The sequence below is a fragment of the Tupaia chinensis genome, unplaced genomic scaffold (assembly GCF_000334495.1).
Source record: "Tupaia chinensis unplaced genomic scaffold, TupChi_1.0 Scaffold000101_1, whole genome shotgun sequence".
Classification (NCBI taxonomy): Eukaryota; Metazoa; Chordata; class Mammalia; order Scandentia; family Tupaiidae; genus Tupaia; species Tupaia belangeri.
In genome coordinates this window covers 8590517-8603881 of record NW_006159565.1, presented here as the reverse complement: position 1 = coordinate 8603881, position 13365 = coordinate 8590517, and the positions used below count along the sequence as shown (strand labels likewise).

Genomic DNA, 13365 nt, shown 5'->3' with positions numbered 1-13365 from the left:
TGCTGTTATAAAAAAAAGGGTGGGGCCAAAAGGTGCCATGGAGGTTTAGGTGTTGGACCCCACATGGTCAACTGCATAGTTCAAGTCCTGTACCCAGCGGCTTACAAATCACAATTGGCATTAGTGCCCACATGCCCAAGATCCTAAGAGAATGAAGAAGGGATTGTGGTGTAGTCATCCCCCTGAGTGGTAATTTCTCACTTTCCCTCTTTCTGTCTTTCTCTCTCTCCCTGGTAAGTACGCACACCCTATAGGAAAAATAAAAAGAAAGAAAAGAAAAAGGAAAGTTTGATTGGTGGGAAAGAAATATTTAATAGGCCTATGTGAGAAATCTGCATAGGATTATGCCATAGGGGTTGAAATAGCAGGATTGAGTAGTCTCCAGGTAAGAATCTTAAAAAGAGGAAAGAAGGCTAAAGAACTATTCTCCCCTGTTAGGCTGTCAATTCATTAGCATGCTCTTCAGTTTCTTTATTATCAGGATCAGATAACTATTTCTTTTTTCCTGAGTATTTGACTTTCACAGAAAAAAAAAAAAAAAGATAGATGTGTTTCAAATGAGTGAAACAAAGAGACAAAACAACCAGTCCATGTTTCTCATTGTTAAACTCTCTTTTACCTAAGGTCCTTTAAACCCCTGGTAAGAAGCAATGGTAATAAAAATGGAAGATCAACTACTCTGGAAACAAACTGGCAGTTTCTTACATTCTTATATAAATGTAAAACACTAAATAACCCAGAATTTTCACTCCTATGCATTAACTGATGAGAAATGAAAACACACACCCACAGAAAAACATACATGAATATTCATGGCAGCACCATTTTTAATAACCCCGAAATGAAAATAATCCAGTACCCATCAATACTAGAATAAATAAATACATTGTGGTATATGCATTCAGAGGAAAACTATACAGCAGAGAAAATCAATGATCTACTGCTATATTTTTAATATTTTTTATATTCAATCACTATATATCTTTACAACATTGAAAATGAATTTTTCTAGCATGAATACACTGTATGTTAGTCTAGTCAAAAAATGATTAAGATTTCTTCCTTTTAACTGGTCTCCCTTTCTTTGATTCCCTTTCCATCCCCAGGCTATTCTAACCATGTCTAGAAAACGATTAAGATTTCTTCCTTTTAACTGGCCTCCCTTTCCTTGATTCCCTTTCTATCCCCAGGCTATTCTAACCATGTCTAGAAAAAGCTTTGTAAGACACAGTAATCATCGTGTCTCTCCTATACATAATATCTTCAAATTGTTTTCTGCTTGGTTGAAATTACATCAAGACTTCTTACCATGTCCTACAAGCTCCTCCATGGCCTGGTACCTCACACCTCTCCAAACTCACCTCTCCTATCTCTCTCTTGCTGATTGACTCTATATTACCCACAGTGGCTTTTCCTATGCTTTCTCAACACACCAAGCTTATCCCTGCTTCAGAGTTTTTGCACCTGCCATTTTCCATCCCCAAACTGATGCTCTCATCAACTCTCAGTCATTCAGGCCCATGCTCAACTATCAACACATCAGAGAGGCCTTTAATGACACAACCAAGTTAAAATATAATTCACACACAGTGCTATTACCCTCTATTTCTTTACCCTGTTTATTTTTTTCATGATAGCACTTTTAAATCTCTGAAATTAATATTTTGTCTACTCATTTTCTGTTTCTTACAAGTGTAATGAAGTCAGAGACCGCATCTGTTTTATTCATTACTGTATTTCTAATGGTTAGGCAAATGCCTGGCATGGATTAGATGCTCAATAAATATTTATCAAATATAAGAGATCTCACTAAATAACTAGAAATATTCTGAAAAATTTGATTCTAAATAAAGTGTAGATTGTCTGGCCAAAGATAACTAACCAAAGAATTTACAGTCAAAGATGATACAATAGTAAGAGATAAAGATGTTTTTTTGGTCACATTTAATTTCCCATCATCAATCATATTTAATCAAGCTAAGTTGATCTGTTTACTCTAAAAAATATCAGTCAGAATCAATATTTTCACTTCCTCATGCAGGTAATACTTATATACACAACCATTTCAACTTAATTAAAACAAAAAGTCCAAAGGCATATATGGGTGGCTGTAGACCAAGTGAAAACAAGTTGTGGGAGCAAAGTCATGAAGTGCAGGCTGACCTAGAAAAGTGCACTTCAATTTGGTCTTGGAAGATGGAGGAGGTTGGAGAGTTGATGATCAAACTACTCCTAGTTCACTGCAAGTTCTTGCTTCTTTCAATGGACACATGCTTCAGTGGAGAGATAGCATATTGGCCAATTTCAGGGGTCAGATAGATAGACTTCAAATCCTGGGTTGATCTATCTTTCTTAGGTACATGGGAACTCAGGGCATACTGCTGGGCATTGGGTGGACCTTTGTTGTCTGTCTGTCTTTGGTGATTATGGACACAAAGGATGTGTGGAGAACTGACTAGACCGAAGCTGCCGTTGCCCCTCCTTTCACAGCCAGAGTGTTTTGGTCTTCATCTCTCTATCTTCATCCTTCTGAAGGCTCAGAAAACATTCCCTGGAAATGGCATGGGTAATAAATACCCTGAGATCCAGCACACTGGTTATATGATATACTTTCACTTTAGTGGAAGATTTGAATGTCTGTTGTTGGATCAATAAGTTTAGGCACTAATGAGTAATTAATCAGAGCATCACCAGAAGCACCAAAACCTAACTGATATATTGATCATTGCTAACATTTACACAGTGTGCACCAAAGCACTTTAAATTTATTAACCTGTTCAATCTCACAACAACCGCTAGAGATAGGCACTATCATTCTTCCTATTTTAAAAAATGCATTAAATGTGATACAGTGAGATTCTTAGACTCTCTCAAAGTTGAATGGATGGTGGCAGAGCCAGAATTTGACTTTGGCTGGTTGAGTTCCAGTGTCCCAAACTCACTAATTATGCCTCTTAACAACTAGAGAGGGAAACCTGCATGCCTGTTCTGCATGTACTCAGCTTTTGATCAGCTGCAGAATCTGGACTAAGTCAAGCTATCTATTTATTCCACAGATATCTATTTAGTGCCTATGCAACACATAGTTCCCAAAGACTAGCCATCAATTCTTTCTCTCTCTGTAGGTAGATGCCATTTTTGTTTCTCTTCTTTTTGAACCCTGGCTAGTCTTGTCATTGCTTTGACCAATAGAATATATCAGAAGTCAAACTATAGGACTTCTGAACCCAAGCCATGAGAGAATTGGAAATTTATATTTCCTTCTTTTTGAAATGTCCTTGATCTGCCATGTTTCAAGGAAGCACAAGCAGCAGCATGGTGAAGTCCATGTTTTGGTCTCAGTCTGCTAATCAGCACCAGCTGCTGGCTACACATACAAGGTCATTTGGACCTTCTAGTTATCCCATTCTCCCAGTCGTCACTGTTAGGCTGTGAGAAAAGTCCTGACACATTTTTGCATAGAAAAACAGAAAAGTATGTCATGACTTTTCTGATGACCCAGTATATGAAACAGGAGAACGAAATGGTTAGTCCACAGAATCATGAACAGTAATATGAAGCATCTTCAAAAGAGTTCATGGAAAATGCCTTTTATGCAGATAATATGTGTGGATTTCAAACTTTTTTTGTGCCAAAATAGACTCATTCTTTAATTCCATTGTTCCACAAAATTTTGAAGCCCCCTCATATAATGCTTTATGCAATTACATTTTTGAGAGGTTAATTAAGCACCAACTGATAGATAACTGAAACAATCTACTACATATGATATCACCTCATCTTTAAAAGATGGACATTTAGAGCTGACTGTTTTTTTTATTTTCAGGAGTGTTGATGAGCTAGATAGTTCTAAGCATTACTGGTACCAAGAGAGTATGGAAATTTTAGCTCAATATTTGAATATATATTTTATTTTTTTAATCATTTTATTGAACTTTGTATTTATTTATTTATTTATTTTAATTTGACCAGAGAGGGACAGAGAGAGAAAAAAAAAAAAAAGATAGAGAGGTAAAGTGAGAAAGCAGGCCGTCAGCTCCAGGACTCCACGTGGAAGTCTAGTGCCCTTACCACACCACCTGCTGGCCCTGAATATTAAATTATATTCAAAGAATATTAGGGACACATACTTTCACATTTTTACTTCCCAGTTGGCCCAGACCACGAGCCCTTATTATACCTAGAAATGGCCAGAGACTATTATTATTATATTATTATTAATGCTGCAAACAAGAACTAGAGACATTTGTCTATGGGTCTAACTCAATCCTCAGAAAAACTACCTAGGAATAGTCCCAGAGATGAATGGTAAGTTGGCTTCCAGAAATATTTGCTTCAGTAGAGGCTTACACTGAAGAAGGTTATGGCTATTGATCTCCATAAAACATTATTATAAATTTTTTTAAGAATTATTTTATTTAACTTTATTTATTCATTCATTTATTTCATTTTTTTAATTTGACCAGAGAGGGACAGAGTGAGAGAGAAAGAGAGAGAAGGAAAGTGAGAGAGCAAGCCTCCAGGTCCAGGACTTGAACCGTGGTCGGCCATGTGGGAGTCCAGCGTCCTTAACCACCACACCACCTGCCAGCCCCATCATTATTATAAATTGTTATATTACTTCCTCATTGGTCTGAATTTTTCTTACTGGGAAAAGCAGTGTGTAATGGACTCTGGCAAAGTACCTATTTGAAAAGGTGCTTGGAGACTTACTCTGTCAAAGGCCCATGCACAGGTTTCTCACTTGACCTTGCTCCATCCCTACCCTTCTCACCACTTGGGCTGATGATATTGAGATTCTCATTCCCTGCCCATCCCTCACTTCCACCTTACACACTCACCCACCAATACCTTTCAGTTCTGACAGAATTCATGTAGGACAAACCAATCTCCTGGCCCCGAGTTTGATGTTGGAATAGGAATGTCCTTTTTTTAAAGTTTGCTATAGGATGCATGTGCTTACCAGAGAGGGAGAGAGTCAGAAATATCATGCCCTAGCAGGGATGGCCATACTGCAATCCCTTCTTTATTCTCCTCTGAGGATTTTGGGCATGCATCCCAGACAAAAGATGGACTTTAGAGAACATTTTTCTAGGTATGTACCCCAAAGAATTTACCCTTTCTTTGAAGACTTTGTGTTTCTCTTGGTACCAAGAGGGTTTTGTCTTACTTAGTTACAAATACACACACAAATATAACTCAGATCTGGGATTAGAAACTGAGCAATTCAGGAATTAGTTTTAGGAATGGAAGCACCAAATTTTACCACCACCCAGCTCTGCCAAGCCTTGGGTGTTGTAGCTAATCAGTTAGTAACACTGAAAAACTCCTTTTAAGGAGCCTTCCCCACCATCAATGAACTCATTTTATATAAATATTTAGCCAGGCAATAAACTGGACAGCCTATATTACTCAACATCAGCCTCAAAAGACCCGCCCGATTTATATACACAGCATCTTGGTAGAGCAATACATTTTACACGCATGACATGGTCAGCGATAAATATACCAGGGTAGGTCAAACCCTATTTGGTTCTCTGCTTTTAACTGTCTTGGGCTTTGTGTGTTTCTTTAATCAGTTGGATGATTTAGATAAACAACATGTATTAGTCTTTGTAAGTATAACATGCCTTGAACTTTTTCCAGATATTCATTCCCATTCATCATCATAATAGTTGCTCCCCCTTGGCCATCATTAAGATTAGAAATGTCCTTGAACCATTTAATGATATTCCACAAGACTGGACAGACTTTTCATGCCTTGATGAATTGCGATCACTCGGCTTAGACCAATGAAATTGGATATCCTTTAATGTGCCTGATGACTTTAAGGAGTTTAGAGAAAGGAGTGCTCCAGCATCAAAATGGTTTCACAGAATAACCACCCATTTGCAGAAAAATGAATGACTTACATAAAAGTTGATTAATGACTTAGTATCTAATCTAATAGCTAAGTGTGATGCATATTATTTCTTTGTTCATATTGCTAAATATGGATTTATCTACAACTGTCTATTTATTAAAGAACATGTTATAATCCCCGAAGGAGGTATAAAATAATTTTTTCTAAAGCTCAAGATAGAATGTTAAAGAATGAGATTCCTTTAAGCAAGTTGAGTGTCAGATGTTCAAACACATGATGAGAAGGAGGACCTGAAAATAAGGTTGGGTCAGGACGTGTTCCAATTGCCTTAGAGCTAAGGAAAACTAGCTGCTTCTACTTGATGAGGCTCTGCATCACCAAATGACCACCATGGGAATGATGTGGCCCACCTCAAGTGTCCACGTGACATAAGCAAGCACACTTGACAATTTGTGCCATAAATATCTTTAATGTTTTCACAAATATTTTCATTTCATAGACTCTGAAACTAGTTTAGGGCTGGATGATGATCCTGGCATGTTTAAATTATCTTTAAATTCCTTCAAAAACCATGATTTGAGACCATGGGGGTAGGAACAAAAACCTGGGTATACAGTAAAGAGAGTATTGTACTTGGAGCCAAGAGATCCAGCAGTCAAGCCCTGGTTCTATCACTGAGAGTTTAACCAGATTACTTAAAAGAGCTTCAGTTTTTTCCTTTCTTAATCAATTACTTATTGAGTATCTATAATGTGCCAGATGGTATTCTTGGCATATATCTGAGAACAAAACAGGATATGGGAATTACATTTCATTGTAAGTCTTGTTTAATATAACTTCCTTCCTTCCAGAATTATTGTCAAATGAAATATCAAAAGCAAAAGCACTTTACAAAGTACATTTTGGGTATTTATACACAAACTCTTGGGAGTCATGAATTGAGGGCTGCTCCGAGGAATATCATTTCTGGCCTGCAACAGACAGAATTGTTTCTGTGGTTTCTGAGAGAGAGAACCCTCAGGCACAGATGCAGAGACTGTTAGCCAGAAATGAGCATCCTGAAAATAATAGGGACCAAGCAATATGGAAAGGGACAGTCAGTGAATGATACAACAGACATGCAAATAAGCCTACGATTATCATCATTACTCCACTGGTTAGATGGTGCTTACCTGCCGCTTATCCAGTCCAGTGCCTCAATATGAGGGGACTTCAAAACATTCATGGAGGGACCAGCAAATGGTCTAATGGCTACGTTGCTGGACTCCCATGTAGTCAATCACAATTTGAGTCCTGGACCCGATGGCTTAAACTCACACCAGGTGTATGTGAGTGCGTTCCCAGGATCCCGAGAGGAGAATTGAGGAGAAGAGATTGTGGCATGGCCATCCCCCTAGGGGGTGATTTCTTGCATTCTGTCTCTGTCTCTCTGGCAAGTGCACGTGTCCTATAGCAAAAACCTCTCAAAAAAAGAAAAAAACTTCATGGAACAATGGAATTGGAGTCTGAGCTTATTTTCATGCAAAATTTTTTTTAAACATTATAATCCATGTATAGTTTTTTTATCATAAACATTTTTTAGAAATTTTTGAAGGTTCCTTGTATGTACCAGCCACCCGCAAATCAGTTTGCAGTATTTTAATAACTTTTCTCACTCATCAGATGGATTTGGAAATAGTTTAGGCTTGATTCTCTCAAGTTGGAGTTTGTAAATTCCTGTAGGTTTGTAATTGTAGCTTCTATAAATCATGAATTCAATGATAATTTTGCAATTTTAAGATTTTTTATCATTTTGATGACAAGGTAAGATAATATAGACATTAGAGGTCACTATATAATTAGTGTGAAGCAATTTTATTTTCTGCATTTGTATTTGAAGTTGTAGCAAGGGTGATGCCAAATGAAGATTTCAGGTAGCTGGAAAAGAAGAAGTTGGGAAACTGGGTCATGATCAGAAATAAGGTATAGACAACTTGAAAAAATACTGCCTGTGTGGTATTGTCTTCATGTTCAAGGTCTGAGCAGAGGTGCTGAAAGGATCACATGTATTTATACACCAGATTTTGTCATCAATAAATGTAATGATCAACTCTCATCTAAGAATTTTTGGGCCAGCAGATGGCGTAATGATTACATCACTAACGCTCACATGGATGACAATAGATTGAGTCTCAAAACCCGGCAACTTGAAATTTGTGCAGGGCACATGTCCATGTGTGCCCAAAATCCTGAGAGGAGAATGGAGGAGAAGGGATTGTCATGTGGCCATCCGCCTCTGCCCCCCGGGGAGGTGGCAAGTATTTCTTGCTTTCTGTCTCTCTATCTAAGGTGAGCGCATGAACCCTATAGCAAAAATCTCTCAAAAAAATTTTTTTAATGAAATGGCTTCATCGCAATATCTCAGGGCACCTATTAAAGGAGGATTAGCTGAGAAAAAATGATGAGTAAATAATTAAAAGCAAATCTAACATCCAAAAAGAAGCAAAATGTCAGCATAATGTTGATAACTCAGATGATAGCTATCAAGTTGAAAATCAAAGAATCTGACAGATTCAGTTTCCAAATAAATTCTTCTATAGTAAAATTAGGACTTCTGCTTCTGGAAAGATGAAGAAGTACTTTTCCCTGCTCCTTCCATTAAGCATTACTAAAAACACTATGCATTACACATAAAACAAATCTAAGATGAGTTGGAAAGGCAGAGAAAAGCAAGCAGACCATCGAGAGATCTGGGGACTTGTGAAACAGCGTGGTGCCTGTTCTTGGCTCTGTGAGTGTTCATTTTGCCTCTTGTATCCCATACTGGAAAAACCAGCTTCCCAAAATACCAGAGGGCACAGACAAAAAAAAAAAGGTCTCAAGAAGAGTCTGCTCTCCTAGGTGAAGGGCAAGAAGCAGCCTAGCAAAAGAGAAAACTATTAGAGAATAACTGCCCACTCTAGCCAAACACCATAGAAAAACAAAACAGAAAACTACAGCCCCATTTGGAGCCCCTTGGACATAAAGGGAAGAGTCTAGACTTTCACCCTCTTCAGGGCTGAATAGGCATCCCAACATCCCCTTTGCTGAGTGGTATCTGAGGAGTCCTGCTAAATAACACAAGGTTTAAAAAGGTTCAAGGATTAAGGGAACCAGCAGTTAGCGTAATGGCTATGTCGCTGGACTCTCACGTAGTCGACCGCGGTTCGCGTCCCGGACCCGGCGGCTTAGAACTCACGCCGGGCACGTGTGCGTGCATGCCCATGATCCCGAGAGGAGAATGGAAGAGAAGGGATTGTGGCGTAACCATCCTCCCTGGGGGGTGATTTCTCGCTTTCTGTCTCTATGTCTCTCTCTGTCTGGCGAGTGCAGGCGCCCTAAAGCGAAAGTCTCTCAAAAAAAAAAAAAAAAGAAGGCTCAAGGATTAATAAAAAATACCCCAAACATTCAGGTACCAATTAAATACCACTCATACTGAGGATCAGGCAGATCTCATTAGGAAATCAACAAATATGAACATGAAAATGTTAAAATTATCTGGCAAGGATTTTAAAGCAGCCATCATAAAAATGCTTCAACAAACAAGCAGAAACATGCTTGAAACAAATGCAAAACGAAGTCTCAGTAAAGAAATATAAGATACAAAGAAAAAAATCACATGGAAATTTCAGAAATAAAAACATAATAACCAAAAATTAAATTATGTAATTTAAAGTATAATATAATAGTAACAATAAAAATCTATGCAATATTATCCATTAGAGTATATAATTGTTAATACAAATTATGCTGGTTTTAGGTTTTATTGTAGTCACACGGAAATCTTCTTGGATTATGATTATGTAAGAGCAAAATACATAAAAACCTTAAACCTAGCTTGATGCCTCTACATTTTTCGATGTATTATTTTAAAATAAATCATGTAACAAGGAAATTTTTTCCCTTAAAAGGGGTCTTCATTTAAACAAACAGTAATTTAAATGACATATATAATGTATTATCAGCTGAATTATACCCCTCAATCTATATGTTAAAATCTTAAATCACAGTGGTGTCTTGGAATGTGACTATTTGGAGTGAAGGTCTTTAAAAAGGTAGTTAAAATAAAATGAGGTCATAAAGGCAGTCCCTAATCTGACCTACCTGGTGTCCTTAAATGAAGAAATTAGGACACAAAAAAATGTTGCTATGAACATTTATGTACAAGTTTTTGTGTAGAGATGTTTGATTTCTCCTGAGTATATAGTCAGGAAGGAAAAAAAAATCAATGTTTAAATGATTGCAGAACTCCTTGGGACCAGCAGATAGCATAATGGCTACATTGCTGGATTCCAATGTAGCCTTCCACAGTTTGAGTCCTGGACCCCATGGCTTAAACTCATGCCGGGTGCATGTGCGTGCATGCCCAGGATCCGGAGAGGAGATTGGAGGAGAAGGAAGTGATTGTGGCATGGACATCCCCCTTGAGGGGTGATTTCTTGCTTTCTGTCTCTCTGTCTTTCTGGGGAGTGCATGTGCCCTATAGCAAAACAAAACAAAACAAAATCTCTCCAAGAAAAAAAAAAAAAAGATTGCAGAACTCCCCTATTTTCCAAAGTAGCTGCACCTCACACAGTAAGTTTGGAAGCATTCCCTATGCTTCTGTATTTTAGGATTTGTGAGAAATTGGTATTAATTCTTTAAGCGTTTGGTAGAACTCATCAGTTTAGTCATCTAATATTATTAGGCTTTCTTATTTCAAGCTTTTTAAATTATAATTTAATCTTTATTTGTTATAGGTCTGTTTAGTTTGTGTAATTTGTGTCTTTCTAGAAACTTGTCAATTTCATGTTATTGGGTTTGTTGGTACACAGTTGTTCGTGGCATTTCCTTTATATGCTTTTCATTTATGTAAGACAAGTAGTATCACTTCCTCCTTTATTCCTATTTTAGTAATTTGAGTACTCTCTCTTTTTGTTGGTCAGTTTAGCCAACAGTTTGTCAGGTTTATTGATCTTTTTGAGGAACTAACATTGGTTTCATTGATCTTTTCTATTATTTCATTAATTCCCACCCTAATTCTTATTATTTTCTTTCTCTACTTGATACGGGTTTTGTTTGTCCTTCTTATTCTAGGATCTTAACACTGAATGTCTAGTTGTTGATTTTGAATCAATTTTATTTTTTAAAAGTTTACAGTATAAATTTCTCTGGAAGCGCTACAGCCCATCAGTTTTGGTATGTTGTATCTTTGTTTTCATTTATCTCAATGTATCTTCTCATTTCTCTACACTTTTATCTAAGATCTATTGCATATTTATTAGTGTGTTTCATTTACACATTTTTGTGAATTTCCCAAATTTCTTTCTGATATTAAATTTTAAGCTTCTTCTATTGTGATAAGAGAATGTCTATTTTATGCTTTCTACTCTCTTATGTTTGTTGAGACTTGTTTCAAGAAGAGCCAACAAATGGTCTGTCCTGGATAATTTTCCATGTACACTCGAGAAGAATGTATGTTCTGCTGTTGTTGGGTCAAGAGTTCTGTCAGTGTTTATTAGATCTACCTGTGATTAGTGTTGTTCAAGTCTTTTGTTTCCTTGTCAATCTTAGGCCCATTTGTTCTAGCCAATATCTAAAGTGAGTAGTAAAGTTTCTATTATTGTTGAATTGTCTCTTTCTCCCTTGGGCTGTTCCATGTATTTGGGACTCCTGCTGTTAAATACACATACACTTATAATTTTTACAAAGTTCTGATAGATTGATGTTTTTATTATTATAATATGCCTCTCTTTATGTCTGGTAATATATTCTATTTTAAAATCTATATTACTTGGCAGCTCACTTCTTTAATGGCACAACGGAACCATGAAAACAACAGATATGCACAAGAGACAATAAATACCAATAAAAACTTGAAACCCAGATACATCATCTCTCAGAAATGAGGGGAAAATAATGTTTTCAAATTACTAAAAACAAAGAGAGTTTGCAACATTTAGATACTCAGTAAGAAAAAAAAATTAAAGAATTATTTAATTTAACTTTATTTATTTATTTTAATTTGACTAGAGAGGGACAGAGAGAGAGAGAGAGAGAGAGAGAGCAAGAAAGTAAGCCAGTGCATCTGGAACTTGGACCATAGTCAGCCATGTGGGAGTCCAGTGCCCTGAACCACGATGTCACCTGCTGGCCCCTTCAGTGAGAAAAATTCTAAAGGGTATTTATCAGGCAGTACAAAATGACCTCAAATGGAAATAAATAAATAAAGAACAACTGATATGAAAAATTGTATAAACCAAAGTTAATATTAATTGAATATTCTGTCTCTTTATAGTCAACCTATTTATATATTTGACTCTAACATGTGTCTCCTATAGACAGTACATAATTGCATATTGTTTTCAATCCTCTCTGATAATTTCAGCCTTTAAATCAAATTGTTTAATTCATCTAATGATGTTTCATTTATTTGTTGACTTGGGGGGGGGATGTGATTTGTCATTTACATAAGTGAATACTGAGTAAAACAGAATGCCCTCCATAATATGGGTAGTCTCATCCAATGAACTGACAGCCTGAATATAAGATAAAATAAAAAAAAAAAGACTGGCTCCCCTGAGAAAGGGAATTCTGCAGACTGCTCTAAGGTTTCATCTACACAGTGGCTCTTTGTGTCCCCAGCCTGCTGGCTTTCACACTGTAGCAGGAATATCAACGCTCCCGAGTCTATGCCTGCTGGCCTTTGGACTGGAACTACACCACTGGTTCTCCTGGCTCTCAAGTCTGTTGGCCTACACTGCAGATTTGGACTTTCTAGCTTCCATAATCATGAGCCAATTCAATATATATATATTTATATATATAGAGAGAGAGATAGATTTAGATATATTCAATATCTAGATAGATAGCCGTTTTTCCTTCTCTGGAAAATCCTGAGTAATACAATATCTAATAGTATTATCAGGGTTTATATCTGACCATTTTGTTGTTGTTGTTCCTATATGTCTTATATTACTTTTGTTCTATTTCTCCTTTACTGGTTTATTTTTTCTTAATCAGATCTTTGATTTAAATTACTTTAATAATTTTTTCATTATCTATTTTGTTTTTTTCTTAATGGTTTTCTAGGGCTTACCATATACGTCTTAAGTAAATTAGACTCTGCCTCAGATCTATACCAACTTAATTCCCTCAAGAGCTAGAAACAATATTGTCATATTGTTCTATTCACTATTCTCCATTTTTATGCTATTATTTTCATACATACTATATCTATCGATGTTATAAACCTAACAACACAGCATTATAATTATTAATTAACACAATTTTATATCTATATAAGTTGAGATAAGAAAAAAAACAAGTACATATGCTCATAATTTTTGTTACATTTACTTTCTTTTTTTTTTTTTCCTTTTTTTTTGGAGAGGTTTTCGCTATAGGGCGCGTGTGCTCACCAGACAGACAGAGAGAGACAGAGAGCCAGAAAGCGAGAAATCACCCCCCCGGTGGGGATGGTCACGCCACAATCCCTTCTCCTC

The 13365-nt window shown here is 36.7% G+C and overlaps 1 protein-coding gene across 1 annotated transcript in view; it reads right to left on the bottom strand.

The window, feature by feature from the left end:
• Positions 1-7690: 7690 nt before the first annotated feature.
• Positions 7691-13365, bottom strand: part of TASP1 (taspase 1) — a 312198-nt gene continuing 306523 nt past the window's right edge. Inside the window, exon 14 of the mRNA XM_027770008.1 lies at positions 7691-7780. Coding sequence (XP_027625809.1) covers positions 7718-7780 — 63 coding nt within the window. The 3' untranslated portion in view covers positions 7691-7717. The remainder of the gene's footprint in view (positions 7781-13365) is intronic.